Source organism: Gracilinanus agilis, chromosome 2, assembly GCF_016433145.1.
Source record: "Gracilinanus agilis isolate LMUSP501 chromosome 2, AgileGrace, whole genome shotgun sequence".
NCBI classification, from domain to species: Eukaryota; Metazoa; Chordata; class Mammalia; order Didelphimorphia; family Didelphidae; genus Gracilinanus; species Gracilinanus agilis.
The window spans coordinates 139,974,939-139,995,939 of record NC_058131.1 but is presented as its reverse complement, the minus strand read 5'-3'; the positions used below and the strand labels follow the sequence as shown (position 1 = coordinate 139,995,939).

General features: G+C 35.9%; 1 protein-coding gene across 2 annotated transcripts in view; it reads right to left on the bottom strand.

Annotated features, from left to right (window-relative positions):
• DTD1 (D-aminoacyl-tRNA deacylase 1) overlaps nucleotides 1-21,001 on the bottom strand; it is a 239,203-nt gene that overhangs the window by 162,925 nt on the left and 55,277 nt on the right. For both annotated transcript variants that reach the window (XM_044663427.1, XR_006505441.1), the window contains exon 4: nucleotides 15,981-16,081. In XM_044663427.1, coding sequence (XP_044519362.1) covers nucleotides 15,981-16,081 — 101 coding nt within the window. The remainder of the gene's footprint in view (nucleotides 1-15,980; nucleotides 16,082-21,001) is intronic.

Here is a 21,001-nt window from a genome sequence, read left to right as displayed (position 1 = left end):
AAAAAATAACAGCATAGGTTTTTGACCAGTTTTGTTCGTTTTTTAAAAATGGCTTTCTCTCTGTTCTAGATTACAAACAACACATATGTCATCATAAAGAGTTCATTACTATGTGTATCTTCCTCTGGACATTTACAATTTATTTTGCTTTCTGTAAAAATAAATCTAAAATGTTATCAGAGTAGACCTTTTATTCAAGCTAAGGAAATAGGCAGATTAGTAATATAATACTCTTCCCTCTTGCTCCTTTCCTTATCAGGAAACCTGGAGTGGTTTAAAAGTAAGTCACTGTACAATTACAAAACACTTTTCAAACAAATAAAGTCAGATCTAAACAACTGGAAAAACATGAATTGTTCATGCATAGGCTGAGCCAATATAATAAAAATAACAATTCCTCCTTAATTAATTTACTTTTTCAAGTGCCCAACCAACTAACTAAAAATTATCTCATAGAACCAGGAAAAAATAAAAACAAAATTTATTTGGAAGAACAAAAGACCTAGAATATCAAGGAAATTTTTAAAAAATGAAGGAAGGTGGCTTGGTTGTACCAAATCACAAACTATATTATAAAGCAGCAACCATCAAAACAATCTGACACTGGCTAAAAAATAGAGTGGAGAACCAATGGAATAGAAAAGGAATAGTAACACACAATGGTAAATTATCACAATAACTTAATGTTTGACAAGGCTAAGATCCAAGATTTTAGAAGAAGTAGTTCCTACTCTGGAAAAACTGGAAAACAGTATGGCAGATAAAGAAATCAAAACTATCAATAAGCACATGAAAAAGTGATCTAAATCTTTAATAATTAGAGAAATGCAAATTAAAACAACTCTTGATCAATGACACATTTAAACCCAATGGAATTGTGTGTGGGCTATGGGAAGGGGTGGGAGGAAGGGAGGGATAGAACATGAATCCTATAACCATGGAGAAATGTTATAAATTAATAAATTAAATAAAAAATTTTAAAATAAGAAATTACTATCTGCAACTGACTTGTTAGCTACCTGTTAAAACTCTGCCTCAGTTTCTTCCACTATAAAAGAGATACAACAGCAAAACCTACTTCACTGGATAAATGTGAGGATCAAATGGGAACATATTTATAAAGCACTTAGGATAGTGTCTGGCACATGGCAGGTACTTAATAAAAACATATTACCTTTCCTGGCATATAATAAACTTAAAAAATGCTTGTTGACTAAATGACTTACTACTATTTCCTAATATTCTCAAAGAGTTACTATGTGGGGGGAAGCTAGGTAGCTCAGTGGATTGAGTCAGGCCTAGAGACAGGAGGTCCTAGGTTCAAATCTGGCCTCAGACATTTCCCAGCTGTGTGACCCTGGGCAAGTCACTTGACCCCCACTGCCTTTACCACTCTTCCACCTAGGAGCTAATACACAGAAGTTAAAGGTTTTAAAAAAAAAAAGAGTTACTATGTGTCCTTCTTCTGTGACCTCCAAACTCCAAGCAGTGTCAGCACTGTTGGTACAACTTAAATACCTCTCAACCTACCATGTATCTAGTTAACCAACCTGTAAGAGCTTTGGACCCTTCATCTGACTTAGAACTTAATTTTCCTTTAAAGATTGTTTTCTCCAATTAAAGCATGAGCTAAAGGAAAATGGGGTCAGTTTTATTTTTTCTATTTATACCCCTAGCATTTAATAAAGTGTTCCACATATTGGAAACATTTAATAAAACCATTTTTCACTATGATTTACTCAAAGTTGCAAAGAGAGGAATTTAGGCTTAATGTCAAGCAAACTTTGTTAAAACCTGAAGGCATGGTGGTAGAATAGAATTGTAAAGACTGTGTAATCAAAGGGTCTGTGTTCAAATCCTATCTCTAACACTATTTATGCAATCCTAGACTGATTCACTTAACACCTCTGGGCCTCAGTTTCTTCAAATGAAAAATGAAGAAATTGGAAGAGAAGGTCCTTGAGGTCTCTTCCTCTCAGCCCATGATCCTATGATCATAATTACAGATACCCAATAGGGGAATGGGCTGCCTTAAAAAGTGATGGATCCCTTCTCAATGAACTTCAAGCAAAGAACTCATGATATGTTGTAGAAGGAATTTTAATGTAGGATATTATTGAACTAAATTTCCTCTGAAGTCTTTGATTCCTATTTGTTATTAGTCAGTGCCTCATGTATAATCAAGCCACTTTTCTTTATATGTATTTGAGCATTATAGACAGTTCTCAAAAATTAAAATAGATAGATAATTCCCCAATTGATAAATGAGCAAGGGACATGAATAGACAATTTTCAGATAAGAAATCAAAACTATCAATAAGCACATGAAAAAATGTTCTAAATCTCTTATAATTAGAGAAATGCAAATCAAAACAACTCAGAGGTACCACCTCACATCTAGCAGATTGACTAAAATGACAGCAAAGGAAAGTAATGAATGTTGGAGGGAATGTGGCAAAATTAAGATATTAATGCATTGCTGGTGGAGTTGTGAATTGATCCAACCATTCTGGATGACAATTTGGAATTATGCCCAAAGGGCTTTAAAAGACTATCTGCCTTTTGATCCAGCCATATCACTGCTGGATTTATACCCCAAAGAGATCATAAGGAAAAAGACTTGTACAAAAATATTTATAGCCGTGCTCTTTGTGATGGCAAAAAACTGGAAAATGAGGAGATGCCCTTCGATTGGGGAATGGTTGAACAAACTGTGGTATCTGTTGGTGATGGAATACTATTGTGCTGAAAGGGATAATGAACTGGAGGAATTCCATGTGAACTGGAATGACCTCCAGGAATTGATGCAGAGTGAAAGGAGCAGAACCAGGAGAACCTTATACACAGAGACAGATGTACTGTGGCACAATCGAATGTAATGGACTTCTCTACTAGCAGCAATGCAATAATCCAGGACAATTCTGAGGGACTTATGAGAAAGAACATTATTCACATCCAGAGAAAGAACTGTGGGAGTAGAAACACAGAAGAAAAACAACTGCTTGATCCCATGGGTCAATGGGGATATGATTGGGGATTAGACTCTGAGCAATCACCCTAATTAATGCAAATATTAATAATATGAAAATAGGCCTTGATCAATGACACATGTAAAACCCAGTGGAATTGCTTATTGGCTACAGGCCGGGGGAGGAGGGGGGATTAGAAGAGGGGAGAGAAAGAACATGAATCATGTAACCATGGGAAAATAATCTAAATTAATTAAAGAAAACTTTTAAAATTAAAAAATAAGTAAATGAGAAAAAAAGATAATTCTGTCAGAATACTTTTTATGAGTCTGCTGAGAACAATGATGATCCTGAGGATAAGCAGGAAAATCCCAATTCAAAACATCAACTTAACCTATGAATCAATAAAACTAAGTACTAGCTACATAAAGTACTAAAATCATATTGGAAAGATAAAACTTAACCAAGTTTCCCAAGAAATAAAATAAGCTACAACTGATCTTTTTCAGCTCAGGGAAATAATGTCAAGAATTTAAAATAATTTCCACCAATCCCACCCCACTCCCAAAAAACCCACCCCAGCTTAGAACATAAATGAACACTCTTGCTTTGAAGTAAAGGACAGTCTAAAGTGAGGCTGGCATTGTATCGTGCAGCAATTCAGGATGGAGACTAAAAATGTTCTGTGAGCACAAATCACAAATTATGTCCAAAATAGGTATAGTTTTTAAATAGGTAAATATCTTATAATTAGAGGGCAAAAAAGAAGAAGCAACACAGTTCTAACTTACTAATAGCACCTAAAGTAGGAACTAAATTCCTAATGTAGAAATTAAATTCTTTGAGTTCTTCTAGTTTCAAAAACATAGGCTACTGAATTAGTAAAGTGAAAAACAAAATAGCTAGCATAGGAACCTCGACTAACTTTAGATAACCACGTAAATAGAAAAAAATTAAAATTCTTACATATAACTTGGTTCCTACTTAGTCACCTCCTCAAACCAATTTGGGGAAAAGTCAGTCTACCTTGAAAACCCTTAATGGGGGGCAACCGGGTAGCCCAGTGGATTGACAGCCAGGTCTAGAGACAGGAGGTCCTAGGTTCAGAGCTGGCCTCAGACACTTCCTACCTGTGTGAACCTGGGCAAGTCACTTACTCCCCATTGTCTAGCCCTTACCATTCTTCTACCTTGGCACCAATACGTAGGATTGCTTCTAAAACTAATCTTAAAGAATATCTAAATTTAAATGTGAAGGATTTTCACTGGTTAAAGCCCAGCAATCATCTCTTTAAAGGGTGTCAACAGATCATACTCATTGTTCATTCCATTTTTGGACCAGTAGTCATGGGATTGACTTTCTCCATCTGCCAGGCAAGAGATCACATTTAGGTAAGTGGTAGTCCATTTCAAGACACTTACAGCCAAGGAATGCCAAACAAAAAGCTTACTATCCCCACTCCAGGACCATTTAATCAGAAGGAAGTCTAAGTTCAGGAAGTCTTCCCTAGTTTAAGAATGCTATAAACACAGCTGATCTAGATTTCAAAGGAACAGTTGATAAAGTAACTCATCCTATTCTTAGGGAAAAGATGGGCAGCTATGTGGCACAGTAGATAGAGTCTCAGTCAGGAAGACCGAGGTTCAAATCTGGCCTCCAATATTTATTAGCTGCATGAACTTGGACTAGTCAGTTAAAATTTTATTTGCCTTGATTTCCTCATCTGTACAACAGGGATCTTTATAGCACTTTCCTCACAGTTACTATGAGGATAAAATGAAGTAACCATCTGGCACATGGAAGGCACTTAATAAATATTATCTATCATTATCACTATTATTAGATGGAAAAGTACAAAATAGATGATAGACTTCCGCTCAAGAAATCAATTGCATAAAAAGATGACAGCAATACAGGAGATTGCCTGAAAAAGATAAGGGAGTATAACTGAACTTCAAGCTTGATATGTTAACAGTCAAAAAAGTTAATAATTCTCTGCATTAAAAGAAGCACAGCCTACAAGAATAAAAAGTGATAATCCCACAACATAATGCCTAGTCACATCATATGAGAAGTATTCTTGAGCACGATAAGGAGTAGATATTTTGCCTGGAAAGGAAAAAACACATGAGGGGGTGGAAAGAAGCAGATATGAGAAGAATACTAAATATGTACCTGAAATAGACACATGAAAGAAAGGTTCAATTCTAGGTCAAGTTTGAGTGGACAAGGTTTTCTCTGAGGTCTTTTCTAACTCTTGGATTGTATGACTCATCATCTATAAAGAATCTTCCCCTTGGATACTTCTAAAGTGTTATCTCCATGGTAGTAACAAAGGTCTCTAGTAAGCAAACAGTTTCTAAGTATATGCCTCACTCTGACATTGATAATCTGAGAAGACTCGAAAAAAATTATCTCCGTGGTTGCATCAAGGACTGTTGAAAAATCATAATATATACAAAGAGAACATTTTGTTGAAAGTGGGCTTTTAGACTGTACTTTTCTCTAGAGTCAAATGGTTTTCCAAAATCAACTTAATGCAATGGAAAGTTTTCAATTCCATCAATGGAATATTTCACTCTCTATATTTTATGACTATAACAATGTCATCAGCATTAGAAAAACATTGAAAACCTTGCAAGTTCCCTTATCACATCTTCATCAATCATTCAACAAGTATCTATGATAAGTTTAGGATCTGGTAGGTGCTAGGTTGAGTTATACTCTTTAATCATGGTATAACCTGCACCTAACTCAATGTTTTGCAAAAAGGCCCTTCACGTTTATTGAAGTGAAATGGTATAGATCATTCTTATGATTTTATAGAAATAATAAACAGCTAATATACATAAATATTTGTGAGTGTACATATACACACACACCTCTACATAATTTAGGGCTTACTGCTATTGTCATCACCATTTTACAAATGAAGAAACTGAAAAAGAAGTTAAAGGATTGGCAAGAATTGAGCTGTTGACATATGTTGAAACTCTTTCTAAGTCCAGCCTCTTATCTACTAAACAGTAAGCATTTGCATCATTGGTTCCTGATATCCTCTCCATCATTTTATGTAGTAACAATATCATCTGTAATTTTTCCCAATAATTCAATACATTCTACTCTTTTAGTAATCTTGAAAATCAATCACTCAATGCTTTCAAAATTGTGCCATCTCCAGCACTGATGTGTAAACATACAACTACATGCAGAATCTATGTAACTCAATAATAAATTTATTCAAAATAAAGTTTAAAGCTTCCTTACTACTTTTTTAGCAATTCAAATTCCCTCTCATTCTTTAATAAAAATACTAGATGATGCAAAGTCAAACATTATATTTGATCCTGGAGTTAATTGAATTACTGGGGTTTGTTAAATGAGTGAGAGAGTGAGAGAGATGAGAGGAGTGTTTGACATGCTCAGATTGCTCCTGAAAATCAAGGAAGAGTAGGAAAAGAACCATTTAATTCATGAGTTAATCTTTTGAAAAAATAAAAAATAAAACACAAATTATTAGCTAGCCTGAAAGAGAAAAGCCAAATTGTCAGTATCAACAATGAAAAAGTCAAATTCACCATAAATGAAGAAGAAAATCATTAGAAACTATTTTGCCCAGTTATAAGCCAACAAAATTGGCAATGTATATTATGTGTGACCATTAATAAAAATATAAGGTATCCAGATTTATTGAAAGATAAAGTTTAAATAATAAGCCATAAATGAACAAGTCAAATGAACATAAATGGAAAAAAATAGTTCCAGATGGACTTAAAACTTGAGTCTATTAACACATACAGAGAACAATAAATCAAATTTTTCATAAGCACTTGCAAAAATAGGAATAGAAAAGAGTCTACAAATTCCTCCTATAAGATAAACATAGTATTAATACATAAAAGCTAAAAGCAGAGACTTTAAAATGAAGAAACAAAATTATAGACTTCTCAGAAAAATGGAAAACAATTTGACAGGAATTAGGTTTAAACCAATATCTTACATCATATCCCACAATAATTTCAAAATTAATAGCAAACCAGAAACTAGAAGTCATACCATAAAGAATTAAAAAAGAATAAAGCAAGATACCTTTCACAATGATGACTATGGAGAGTTCTTACCCAAACAAGGACAGAAACCATCACAAAAAGATAACATACATTTTGTCACACAGGAATTTCTTGGGAATTGTTTTATACGTATTTTTATGCTGAATTTGAAAAGGTAAAAGTACTTACTTACATTACTGACCAACATATTAGATGAAAAATTTTTGTGCAAATAAAATCAATCTAGCTAGGTAATTTAAAAAAAAAGGTAACTGTTACAGGGACAGGAGGGAATCTTTGTATAGAAAATGGTCTATTATCCAAGATATATAGGGAATTAACATGAATATATAAGACCAAGTGCCATTTCTCTACAACTAAATGGTTAAAAGATACAATTCTCAAAAAATAATCAAACTATTAACAACCATATGAAACATTGCTCCAAATCACTAATAAAAGAAAATGAAAATTCTGAGTGAAAAAAATGACAAAATAAGGGAAACAATATTCAAGGGCTACAGAAAGACAGGCATGGTGCTCCAAATAACCAATAATAAGAGTTTTGCAAATCAAAACAACTCTGAGGTTTCATTTCAAACCAAGCAAATTGGCAAAGATGACAAAAGATGGAAACACACAAAATTAGAGGCATGTGGGGAGTATACTAGTATATTATTGATAATCTATGATCAGCACAATTAATTTGGAAAGCGTTTTGAAATTGTGCAAATTAAGTAACTAAAAAATCTATACTCTTGGATCCAGATATTCCATTACTGGACATAATATGCAAGGAGGCCATCGCAAAGAAAAAATTCCCCCTATATACGGAAATATTTATAGCATAATATTTTTCAAGATAGCAAAGAACTGGAAACAAAGTAGATGTCCATCACTTAGGAAATGATGAAACAGACTGTGATACATGAATAAAATGGAACATAGTTTTGATCTATAAGAAATAATGAATTTGATGAATATGGAAAAGCATGGAAAAATCAACATGAACTGATGCAGTGAAGTAAGCAGAACCAAGAAAGTAATATGTATAATATTTATAATAAAGTAAAATCTCTCTCTCCTGATCCTGTGGAAAACCCATTCAAACCATCTGATGTGATTGCTGTGATCCCTCTGCACTCCTAGACACTGAAATAACATCTCAAGACCCCTCAAGAGAACCTCTCATTGGCACTGATCTGAACTACTGAGTTAGCTTGGTGGGTCTTGCCAATGCCTGAGTGACCAGGTCACTACTGGCACCAGCTTCTGACTCAACTGTTATCTCTGGCTTTTCATCAAAGACTCTATTTTGTGGGGGCTTAGCCTAGGTAGTAAGATAGGGAGGTGGGAATTCTAGATAGAGAGGAAGTGAGTATAGCCCCAACATTTGATGGGGGTTGAAGAGACTTTCTGCAAGAATGGCCAGGGAAAAAGTAGATTTGTTAGTGCTAGGGAATCTCCAAGCTTGCCCTCAACCCATACCTAATCCACATTATCCTCTTTAATAAATCTGTTAGTATTAATAAGCTAGAGTCAGAGTGTGTGTCTACTGGCTTCAGACCAGTGATTCCCAAAGTGAACACTACCGCCCCCTGGTGGGTGCTACAGTGATCTAGGAGAGCGGTGATGGCCACACTTTTTTTGTATTACATTCTATTCTGAGTTCAATAAATAGTTTCATAATTGCCAGGGGGCGCTAAGTAATATTTTTTCTGGAAAGGGGGCGGTAGGCCAAAAAAGTTTGGGAACCACTGCTTTAGACAGAAAGTAGCCATCTTGCTCTCTGGGCCTGAGAAGATTCATCACCACCCTAGACGGGGTGCAGTCAAACCCCAGTCACCAGACTAATTACCATATTACAGGTTGAACTAGATAACTGCTAAGGACTCTCAAATTCTGTGATTCTATGATTTCTTTTTTGTGCCAATGACTGATTTTCTCAGTTTATTTTCCCCAAATTTTAGGAAACGAATAGCTAAGCACCTTGGCAACACAACAACCATATATCATAATATGCAATTATTGATGAGGGAGACACATTTTTAATGACATTCTGGGAGTAACTGAATTATATGCAGTGATGTATTTGAATTTTAATTACCAGCTCACTGGGATTCAAATATAAATAAAACACATAACCATAAAAAATGACCCCTTTGTAGAGGTGGAAGACCTAGAAGTTTGAACATTGAACATAATTTTCAGATTTATTTCCTACTGATCCATTATGCTGATCTTTTTTCCTCATTTTTCTTTTTTTGTCTTTAAAAAATATTTTTAAAAATATTTTAAAATATTTGTTACACAGGATGGCTTTCTGTGTGGAAAAGGGAAGATACTTGGAAAAATATGGTAATATTTAAAAAGCCAAAAGATATGCATAAAAGCTTATTTTCTTAAAATACAGGCATAGAAATATCCTAGTATTAGAATCATCAGTTGATTTTTTTTTAAATGGCAAAAATCCCCATACCGTTTTCCTCAGAGATCTTACATGGTGAGATCAAAGACAGAAAAAACTGGACCAAATACATAAAAAATTTTCATGGAAACCCTGGTAGAACTAAAAAATTAGAAACAAAGAAGATAATCTTGAGATACAGAGCTCTGATTAGTGAAACACTAACCTTATCTTGAATATCTACTAAGCACATGTAAACAAAAGAGATTAAAGAAAGAGGAAAAGGACCCATGTACACATTAACACTTACAGGGGAACTTTTTGTCATAACAAAGACCTGGAAACTATAGGGAATATCAATAAAATGGGGAATGGTTGAACAAATTTTGGTTTATAAATATAATGGAATATCATTTTACTATAAGAAATGATTCAAAGAAAACAGAGAAAAATGTATAAACTGATACAAAGAACAGCTGGAATAATTTATACAATAACTACAACATTGTAAAGAAAAATAACTTTGAAAGACATAAGAATTCTGACTGATGCAATGGTCAACTACAACTCTAGTACACAAATGTGAAACATGCTATCTACCACCTGAAGAAAAGTGGGAGACTAGTGAGCTAGATGATATTGGGAAGGTGTGAATTAACCCTTCCTACACTCTCACTCAGTTTTCCGAGTAAGAAAATTGTGGTATAGCCCTGGGGAAGTCCAAGTTAACTTGGCACACAAGTGAACTGGTCTGAGACCTTGGGCAAAAATATAAAAAGAGCTTTGGAAGAGAGTCCCTAAGACCCCAGGGAATCATCTCCTTAGTTTTAGTCCCTGTTAAACTTGTTTTTATCTTCCAGAATTGCCTCTAGTTGCCTTGAAAATTACTTTTACTAGGAGGCTTTTGAATAAATTCTTATTAAATGGGTTATCTATTTGAATTATTGGACTTTGAGTGATCTATTTCACCAGATGTAAAATCTTGACTGACAGGTACTCAAGAGGTTTTGGATGTGACCAATGTGTAAATTTATTTTTTTGCTACAGTTATTAATTGCAAAGAAGAGTTTGGCTTTGTTCTTTTTTTTCCTTTAATTTGGAGGGTTGAGGGAGGATGTAGAAACTAGGGGTATTGATGATGACAAAAAAAAAAAAAAGAGGGTTGCAACATTTTTTAAAAAGAAAAGCACAGAACAGAATTGAAGGAGATTCAGGACACACAGAGAAGCAAGATGACTTTGAAACTGTTGAATGAACATATTATAATGTAAGATGTTCATAATAAAAATTTGTATTTCACAAATTCTCTTTTTTGGCTCTGCCTACATGAAAATACTCACTTCTAATGATTGCTATTTCAGGATAAAAAAAAATTTAAGTGAATGCAATGCAAAGACAATATTAAAATAAAAATTAAATAAACAGACAATATTAAAATTAAAACAAATTCATGCTAACATCTTTTGAAAAGTCCCAAGAGAAATTGCAGGGGCTGGGTTTTTACCCTTCATAACAAAACCCATAGAACAGCAGAATATAAGAGTCAGAGAGGTTGTTGTTCAGTCCTGCCTAACTCCTCACAACCTCAGATACAACACAGCATGAGAGGACTGTCTATCTTCCATTAACTTTCAAAGTCTATCCAAGTTCATGTTCATTGTTTCCATGTTATCCATTTCATCCTCTACTACCTCCTTTTCCTTTCAATCTTTCCCAATATAAGGGCCTTTCCAATAGTCCTCTTCTCAATATGTGGCCAAGGTATTTAAGCTTCAGCTTCAGTATCTGTCATTCCAATGAAAAGTCTGAATTAATTTCTGTAAGTATTGACTAATTTGATCTCCTTGCTGTCAAAGGGACTCTCAAAACTCTTCTCCAGTACCACAATTCAAAAACATCAATTCTGAGGTACAATCCAACTCTCACAGACTTACACTGCTCCTGGAAAAACCTTAGCTTTAACTATATGGACCTTTGTTGGCAAGATGATGTCTCTACTTTTTAGTATATTGTCCAGATTTACCATAGCTTTCTTTCCAAGGAATAAGCATCCATTAATTTCAAAGCTGCATTCATCATCCACTGTGATTTTTGAGCCAAATATAATATATTAAATGAAATATAAAATCTGAATAATAAAATATAAAAATAGATTATAAAATCTGACATTGCTTCCATTTCTTCTCCTATTTGCTAGGAAATAATGGAACTAATTACTAACATCTTAGTATTACTGACATTTTAAGCTTCAAGCCAGCTTTTACACTCTCTTCTTTTTTACCCTCATCAAAAGGTTTCTTAATTCTTCTTCACTTTCTGCTATCAGAGTAGTATCATCTGCTTATCTGAGGTTGTTGATATTTCTCCCAGCAACCTTTATTCTAGCTTTTAATTTGTCTAGGCTGGCATTTCACATGATGTACTATGGAGATAAGTGTTCCATGTTCAATTCTAACTGTTGCTTCTTGACTCAGTTTCCTCAGAAGACAAGTAAAATAATCTGGTACTCTCATCTCTTTAAGGACTTTTATTGTGATCCACATAATCAATGTCTAGTATAGTCAAAGAAGTGTCAAATATTTTTTCTTTAACTCCCTTACTTTTTCCATAGTCCAGTGAATGTTGGAAATTTTGTCTCTAGTTCCTTTACCTTTCCTAGAATCAGTAAGAAAAGACCTCTATAAAGAATAAGCTAGCCCAATCCATGAACAAAATAAATCTTTACCATAATATAATTAGCAAGTACTGCCTGACCTTGTACTAGAAGACCCCCAGGGAAAGGAAACCTACCACCTCTGTAGGCAGCCACCACTTTGGGACAGTTCTAATTAAAAAGGCCTCTTTTTTTTCCTCTCCAAACATTATCTTTTGCAAAGAAATGGAATCCCAGAGGTTGACAAGCCAATACCAGCACTACCACATCGAAACAAAAAAGGATTATTTTCACACTAGCCACAACTACAAGTTATAAAACTAAACAAAATTGATTCATGCAAGTTTCAAGTTTCGGGATAGTTTTATTAATTCAATTTTCATTGATAACAGGCCAAAATAATACAAAGATAATCATAAATTTGCCCCATAGGAGTTTTCAGTAGAAACTTCTAAAAGACTTTTTAGAATTAAATTAGATCTTTCCTTTGCCTTAAAGAATTAACAGAGTTTCCCAGAATCAAGAAAAAAAGGTCAGTTTGATTTTGACTAGGGTAGAAATCTGAATATACAAAAGACATATTCTCCTCTTTTCTTTATTTCAGGAAAAACTATTTGGAAGAAATAAATTCATTCCCTCAGCAAATGCTCTTTCATATTCTGTTTTTAATATATGTTGTGGATAAAATGGGAGGTACGCTAAGTTGGGGGTGATCTCCTTCCCTTGCTGAGTGATGGAGGGGTAAAGGTGATTGTGGTGATAAGAGAGGAATGAAAGGGATGGTTGAGTTTAGGGAAGCATGGACAAGGCGGTGTTTGGATGGTAAGGGTACAGGAGAGGTGTTCAGGAGAGGCAGCTAATACAGACTAGACACTCAGGCTAGAGACAGAGGATACTGAGGGGAAACAGGTTGAACCCTTCCAGGCAGGAAAGGTACTTTTACAGACACAAGGAATAGGGCCAGACAGAAGTGGTTTGAATCTGACTTGAGGACTTTCTTGTCAGTTTCTCAAGTCCTCAAAGGAGGAATCACAAGTGAAACTGAAGGGATTGAGGAGGAAGCATTGGGCAACTACTTCCTCCCAAGATGGATGCCTCCAGTTTCCCTCAGGAAATAAAAGAGAATAAATCCTTCCCCTTTGCTCTTGCCTAATTCTTCAACACAAAGATTCTCCAGAGGGTTTAATTAGGTAATCAAGGGTTTATTAATGTTTCAGGGTTGGTCTGAAAGGAGAAGGGGTTTGGGATCTGACAACTGCTAGGGAGAAACTCAAGATGGGGGAGGGTCTCAGGAATGGGTTAGACTGAGCAAGAACCTGCTCTTTCAGCCGGGGAAGATTTGGCTACTTTTAAGGTAGAGGGTATACTAAAGGGATAGTTTGACTTCAAGGATGTCCTACTTGTCTATTGGGGAAAACTAAACCCACAAAGTCTTTCACTAAAAACCCAAAAGCCACCCTGCCTCCCAGAGCCCCGGGAAAACAGGCAGGGAAAACAGGGAAATAATATGGAGAAGGGCAGGGAGAAGTCCAGATAAATTAGCTAGGTACAAATTGTCCAAAGACAAGGCACAGGCCAAAGCAAACCAAAAGCCAAAATAGAGCTCTGGTTGATCCTTCTGCTCTGTTCAAGCGTCTGGGACCAACTGAACTTTGTTGCAGAATTCTAAGGCTTAACTGCCAGAAGTTTTCAGTTGGCCCCCTGCAAGAGCAAAACTCCTCTTGCCTCTTTTGCATTACATATATAAAAACAATAACTCAAAGCTGAAAAATAAGCAAACAACAAATTAGGCCCAACATAGAGGCCAAAAAAAGGGGGGGGGGAGTTAAAGGATTATGAGTGAATTCAGAATTAATCTCTCCAATTCTATAAGGAACCAAGAATTATTCCCTTTCTGTTTTCATATGCCAATATGATTTCATCACTATAGTATGTAATCTGGGAGAGTTACCTAGGGCACCAAAGAGTTGTGTCTTTCTCATAGTCACAGAGCAAGTAAGCAATTAGAGGTGGGAACCCCACGCTTCTCTTCTAGATTCCAAGACTGGCAAGGCTTCCATTATACTATCGTGTGTCTCTTAATTAATCCAAATTTTTTTTTAAAGGAGATTCCTAGATGAACTGAGATTGAGAGAAATATTCACATCTGACAGGAATAATAATGATAATTACTTATATTTGTTTATTATTTTATAGTCTTTTGAAGTACTTTCATATATATTGTATCAATTTCTAAAATTTAGGACAAACTAAAAAGAGAAAATACACCTATTATTGCCTTTGAAATAGATATCCTTTAGTAATAAGAATTACTAATGACATTTCAACAAGATAAAGGGCACTTCTACTGGTAAAAAGCACCATTCTTGAGGACGGTAGGTGGTACAGTAGATAGTTGAGCCTGGAATTGCAAAGTCCTGGGTTCAAATCTGGCCTCAGACACTCCCTACGTATGTGACCTTGGGCAAGTTATTTAACCCTCTTTGCCTAGCCTTTGCCCTTTAGTCTTAGAGTTGTTATTAAGGCAGAAAGCAAGGGTTTAAAAAAAAACATTATTCCTATTTATCTTTCTTTAAAGGTTTTAATAACCAAATGTTTATTATAGAAAAAAGAAGAAAAAAATGTGTGAAGGAATCTTAAAATTTTATATTATCACACACTATATGAGTGAAAACTGTAATTCAGCAAACATTTTTTGAGTACCTCATTTACCCAAGACAGGTAGTCACTAATAAAAATTTCATGGACTAAGGCAGCATTAGCAAATGTTTTAGACATTATGTGCCCAAACTGCACCTTCAAGCTGCCTGTGAGCCCCCCCACATTACCCCACACATCAGAAGGAAGAAATGCTTGCATTGGGTCACTGAGTGGAGGGGTAGGGCATGCAAAAATGTCCTCAGGTGCTGTAGAGAGGAGGAGAGCAGCCCACTCCAGCACACCAGTGCATATGTGCCACATCTTTGCCAACAAGAGGTTAAGACAAGAGAAGAGAACTTGAAACCTCAGTTCTAATTTGAATTCTTGGTAACAATTCTGCCCGGTCACATGAGCTAGACATTTCTCTGAGCACTTCTATCTTAACAAAAAGCATTCCCCAAAAGAATTCAGGTTCCTCAGTACACATTAAGTTTAAACACTTTACTCCCAACATCATGAAGAATTTTAAAGGAATAAAGTCTATTTAACCCCCAAAATAGAAGAGGGAAAAGTGAAAGATGGGAGCTTCTTTTTGTCCTCTCCACCTGCTTATTATCTACCTCAAAAGCTATCACAGTAATCTATTAATGACCTTAAAAGGGCTTTCAATTTCGAAGAGAAAAATAGAGATTGTTTGAGGTTTCCCTTCCCCTTCTTCATGAAAGGACATAATTGTCAGCAAATCCAGGTCAGATATTTCTTGTGAAATCATTAATTAGGGAAGAACTTCAACTGCTACATTTTCATTGTCCCTGGAACACAAACTGTTCAAGAATAACCTACTCTGATACTCTGAACTGTAAACACAAGGAAGAGTAGGAAATATAGATGTAGTATAACTTGACTGCCCCCCAGTGTCCCAGTAGCTCCACAGTATTCTGCCAGGGAACAAAAATTCACAACACTAATACAGTTAGACCTTCCATCTTCTAGGAGCATTCCTTGATTCAGCTGTGAGAAACACAATCAGAAGGGGAAAATGCTTTGCTTATTTCATGAGAATTTTAGGCCTGAGATAACATATAAAAGAGAATGTTAGGGCTAACTGAGATAACATATAAGAAAGTCTTCATGAGAAAGACATATAGAACTGTCACACACAACAATTTGAAGAGACATACAAGAATGAAAATAGTAACACATAATTAAGAACTAAAGAAGCATTCTTCTTTCTCCAGAGTATGAGCCTGTGGGAGGCTTACCTGCTTGGGATCTGCAGTGGCAGTCGCTGGGGACTCTAGTTCTATAGTCACAGGTCCATCATTCTGGATGTGTACTTGCATGTAGGCTCCAAATTTGCCATCTGAAATATCAATTAAGTAGAAGAAATTAGAAGAAATGAAGACATCAAAACTGTTATCAAAGAACCTCATTTTAGAAGCACAAAATTAACTGCCAGTTCTGGGTATTAAGCTAAACAACAATATCAATGACCCGGAAAGTATCCAGAGGATGACATCCAGAATGTTAAAAGTCCATATCATATAAGTTTCTGTTGAAGAATCTGGAAATGTAAAACCTGGAAAAGAAAAAGATCCAGAGGAGACATGAGAGTTGGCTTCAAGGATCTCTTGAGCTGTCAAATCGAGGAAGAATACAAGCTGTTCTCTTTGGTCCTAGAGGGAAGAACTAAATGTAAAAGGTAAAAGTTACCAAGAGGCCAATTTAGGCAAGACATAAGTAAAATTTCCTAAAATAAAAGCTTTCCAAAAGGAAGTAAGATACTTCAAAAAACAGTGAGTTTCCCCTCCTTATACATCTTCAAACTGAAACTATATAACCATTTGTCAGATAAATTGTACTATGGATTCCTTTTAGGAATGAATTGGACTAATTGAACTGATGAGGTCCGTTCTACCTCTCAAAATTCAATGATTCTATCACAAGGTAATCCTGGCTGGGAAGGTACCAGCATCCCTAGTGACCAGAAATAATTTCAGATAGAAAGTGGCACTTTAGGAGAGTCCTGAAGGACACAAAGTATTGTAAAAGATAGAGGGAAGAAAGAAATATATTTCAGAGTGGGAAACATCCAGGACAAAGGTACCAAGAAAGAAGATGCAGTGTCATAGGTAAGAAAGAGCAAGATGGCAAGTTTGCCTGGATCTCAGCTTCCTATGTTTCCCTATCAGCACAATACTGTAATTTAGGGAATGGTAAAAGGTTGTTAGTGACTTGATTATCATATAAATAATGATATCTCAATGCCTGAAGCAACAAGGCCTCTCAGCCAAGGCAAGAGATTGCCTATTCCATGAACTAGTTCTAGTAACAGTTCTTACTATCTCTGTCAACCTCATTCCCTCCAAATTCACCCTTTCCTCCTAATCAGCAGAGACAGGGTATGAACAGTAGCAAGCACTTCACAGACCCTAGTCATAACCACTACTTAAGTCAAATCTTACCAAAAACATTGAAAAGTTAACTGGCTCAGGAGTCAAAGGACATAGGTTCAAGTTCCACTTCTGACATTGTGTGACTATGGGGTTTCCTCACATATCAAATTAGTGGATTGGAACAGATGGCTGTCAGTATACAGAACAATCACTGAGACAGGCTTACGCTAGTAATTTTTAATAATGGTAGTAGCCTTATGACTTTTTAGTTTTAAGTGGTCATTCAAAGAAATTGAAGAGCTTTATCTTTAACCATGTCATACTGGGTAGGAAGGCATCTGCTGGAGAGGAAATCATGTATTTAATTGCCTGCTAAGATTAGGGCTATAATTAGTTACAAATTTCAAACACTGTTCTTTTCTGGGGAACAAAATACAGGCTCAAAGGTGAAGAAATTACTTCCAACCTTGAATTTCTATTTCTAGTATTCAAAATAACATGGCATTTGTTTTCTTTTCCTGCTTTTTTCCAGCTAAGAATAGAAACAATAAGAGTCTCTATTTATACCCTATGTTTTAAAATACCTAGGAAGACCATGAAGTGCTATTACTTTCTTCCAAAAGGGTCAAAGCATTGAACACATTATGTAAATCTTATGTATGAAAGACAGCCATAAAATGTTCCTAGATCCTGAAGAGCAGTAAGTCTAAAATCCAATGACTGTTCACTCCCTCAGTAAAAAAGTGTTTGAGTGGGCACATAAGTACATTTGCTTATTTTAAAAATTATTTCTTTTTATATTATTACATAATATTAATTATGTTTCAATTTGTACAGAAAAAGAAATTAGGAAAGGATATTATAAATATGAAACAAAACTTGATCCTAAAGTCAATATGGAGCTACTAGAATTTAATGAGTAGAAGACTAACATGGTCAGCCTAAATTTTTAAAAAATGATTTTGGGAGGTTCAGGATTAAGATGGTGGCAGAGTAAAAAGCAGCTGCCTGGCCTCTCCTAACCCAAGCATACAGGACTCCTCAAGAAGACATAAAAACAAATCCAGAGGAAAGAAGGGACCCCACAACAGGGTGCAGCATCGAAGATATGTAGAATCAAGGCATTTCCATGCTATAAAGGGGTGAAACAGCTCTCACAAAAACACGAGCGGAGCAACCCCCTCCCCCAACCCACACCACCTACAACACCAAAGCCAGCTCACAACAGTCAGAGCAAGTTTGGGGCACCCATTAAGTCATTGGCAACTCACCAGGACTTGTTCCTGAGAGCAGCAAGACTTTAAGACCCCCCACAAGAGGCTAAAGAACTCACGGACTCTGAACACAGACCCTGAGCCCAGGCGCAAGCTCAGGGGCTGACACAGGCGCGGGCTAAGGCTCGGACTAAGGTGGACGAAGGGGCTGATTCTGAGTGCAGGAGCGGACCTTGAGTGGGGGCCCAGTGCAGAGAGGTGCTTGACTGCGGAAGCAGCTCCCTGAGACTGTTAAAAGAGCCTCAGGCAGAAGAACGAGCAAGGAGACCACCAGGAGCCTTGTCCCAGAACAACTAGACTTGAGATCTCAGAAGTCTAAAGAGCACAGACAGATCCTGGGCGCAAGCATAAAGCTGAGAGGGAACTCAGCTTACAATGGCAAGCCAGAATCATCAGGAAAACCAGAAGAGAAAGATGAAGAAGAAAAAACCTTTAACACTTCACAACTTTTACACAGAAAAAATCCAGACAACAGGACAGCAGAGGAGAACAAACAATCCAAACCTTCCCAAAACAATGAAAATGGGTCACAAGGTCTTGAAGAGTTCAAATCTGAGATCATGAGAAAGATGGAAGAGATCTGGCAAGAAAATAACAGTTTAAAAGGCAGAACTTCACAATTGGAAAGTGAGGCAAGTAAATCAAAAACCAGAAATGACCAGATTGAAAAGGAAAACCAAAAGATTGTAGCCGAAAACCAGTCTCTAAAGGCTAGAATTGGGCAATTAGAAAAAGATACCTCCAAATCAAAAGAATTAATAAGCAAATTGGAGACCAAAATCAAACAGCTGGAAAACAGATCAGACCAAACTGAAAAGGAAAATCAAAAGCTTATAGCAGAAAACCAGTCTCTAAAGACAAGAATTGGGCAAGTAGAAGCCAATGATCTATCAAGACAGCAAGAGCAAATAAAACAAAGTCAAAAGACTGATAAAATAGAAGGAAACATGAAATATCTCAATGAGAAACTGACAGATCAAGAAAACAGGTCTAGAAGAGACAACATTTCCAGGGGAAAGTTTGGGCATTCAACAAGATAGAAAATTTCCAAGCATTTGCACAGAAAAGACCAGGACTAAATGGAAAGTCTGATATCCAACCACAAAAATCAAGAGAAACATGAAAAGGTAAATAAGAAACAGAAGAGAAAGTAAGAAAACTCATATTTTTTAAATTTGCCTCTTTAAGGGCTTCAATAAGATCTAATTATTGGAACTCCTATGTGGAGAAATGTTATGTACAATTCTCTGTAGTGAACTCTGTTCACCATTGTAGCATTCACTATTATAATAATTAGAAGAATTATTCATAGGGAGAGGTTGGAATACTAAATGGTCTAAGATAATATGGGTGGGAAGGAAAAAGGGGGATGAATAGTAGAGGACACCAAGAGAATCTTGAAGGAATAAGAAAAATAGGATATTCTATTACACACAAAGAGGGCATGGGAAGGGGAAGTGATGAATACTATTATAAGAAGGAGAGGAAGAGAGCATTAAGGGGTAATATTTAAACCTTACTCTCAGTGTAATTAACCCTGAGAGGGAAGAGTAGTTATATCCATTGGGATATAAAACTCTATCTAACCTTACTGAGAAAGTCAGAAGGGATAAACCAAGGGGAGCAGAGGAGTGGGGAGGTCAAAAAAGGGAGGGGAGAAGAAGAGGGAGGGAATTTATTAGGCCTTTGAAAATAAAAAGAGGGGAATAATAAGGGAGGGGGTAGAAAGGGAAATTAATCAAGGGAGGGGATAAGGGATACCGGCTTAAAGCAAGCCACTGGTTTAAAAGGAAACAGTGTAAGAAAAAGGGGTGGAATAGGGGAGGATACAAAAACGTCAGCGAATGCACAACTGATAATTATAACTCTGAATGTGAATGGGATGAATTCGCTCATAAAACGAAAGCAAATAGCAGAGTGGATTAGAAACCAAAATCCTACCATATTTTGTCTACAAGAAACACATATGAGGCGGGTGGACATACACAAGTTTAAGGTTCAGGGCTTGAGCAAAATCTTTTGGGCGTCAAATGAGAAAAAGAAGGCAGGAGTGGCAATTGTGATTTCTGACAAAGCCAAAGTAAAAATAGATATGATTAAAAAAGGCAGGGAAGGTCATTACATCCTGATTAAAGGCAGTATAAACAATGAGGAAATAACACTGCTCAATATGTATGCATCAAATGGCATAGCATCCAAATTCCTAAAGGAGAAACGGGCAGAGCTCAAGAAGGAAATAGATAGTAAAACCATACTAATGGGAGATCTAAATATTCCTCTTTCAGATCTAGATATATCAAACCAAAAAATAAATAAGAAAGAGGTAAGAGAGGTGAATGAAGTCCTAGAAAAATTAGATTTAATTGATACATGGAGAAAAATAAATAGGGACAAAAATGAATACACCTTCTTCTCAGCTGCACATGGTACATTCACAAAGATTGACCATGTAATAGGGCATAGAATCATTGCAAACAAATGCAAAAGAGCAGATATAATAAATGTAACCTTCTCAGATCATAATGCAATAAAAATAATATTTAGTAAGGGCACCTGGACAGGCAAATCAAAAACCAATTGGAAATTAAACAATATGATTCTCCAAAACCAATT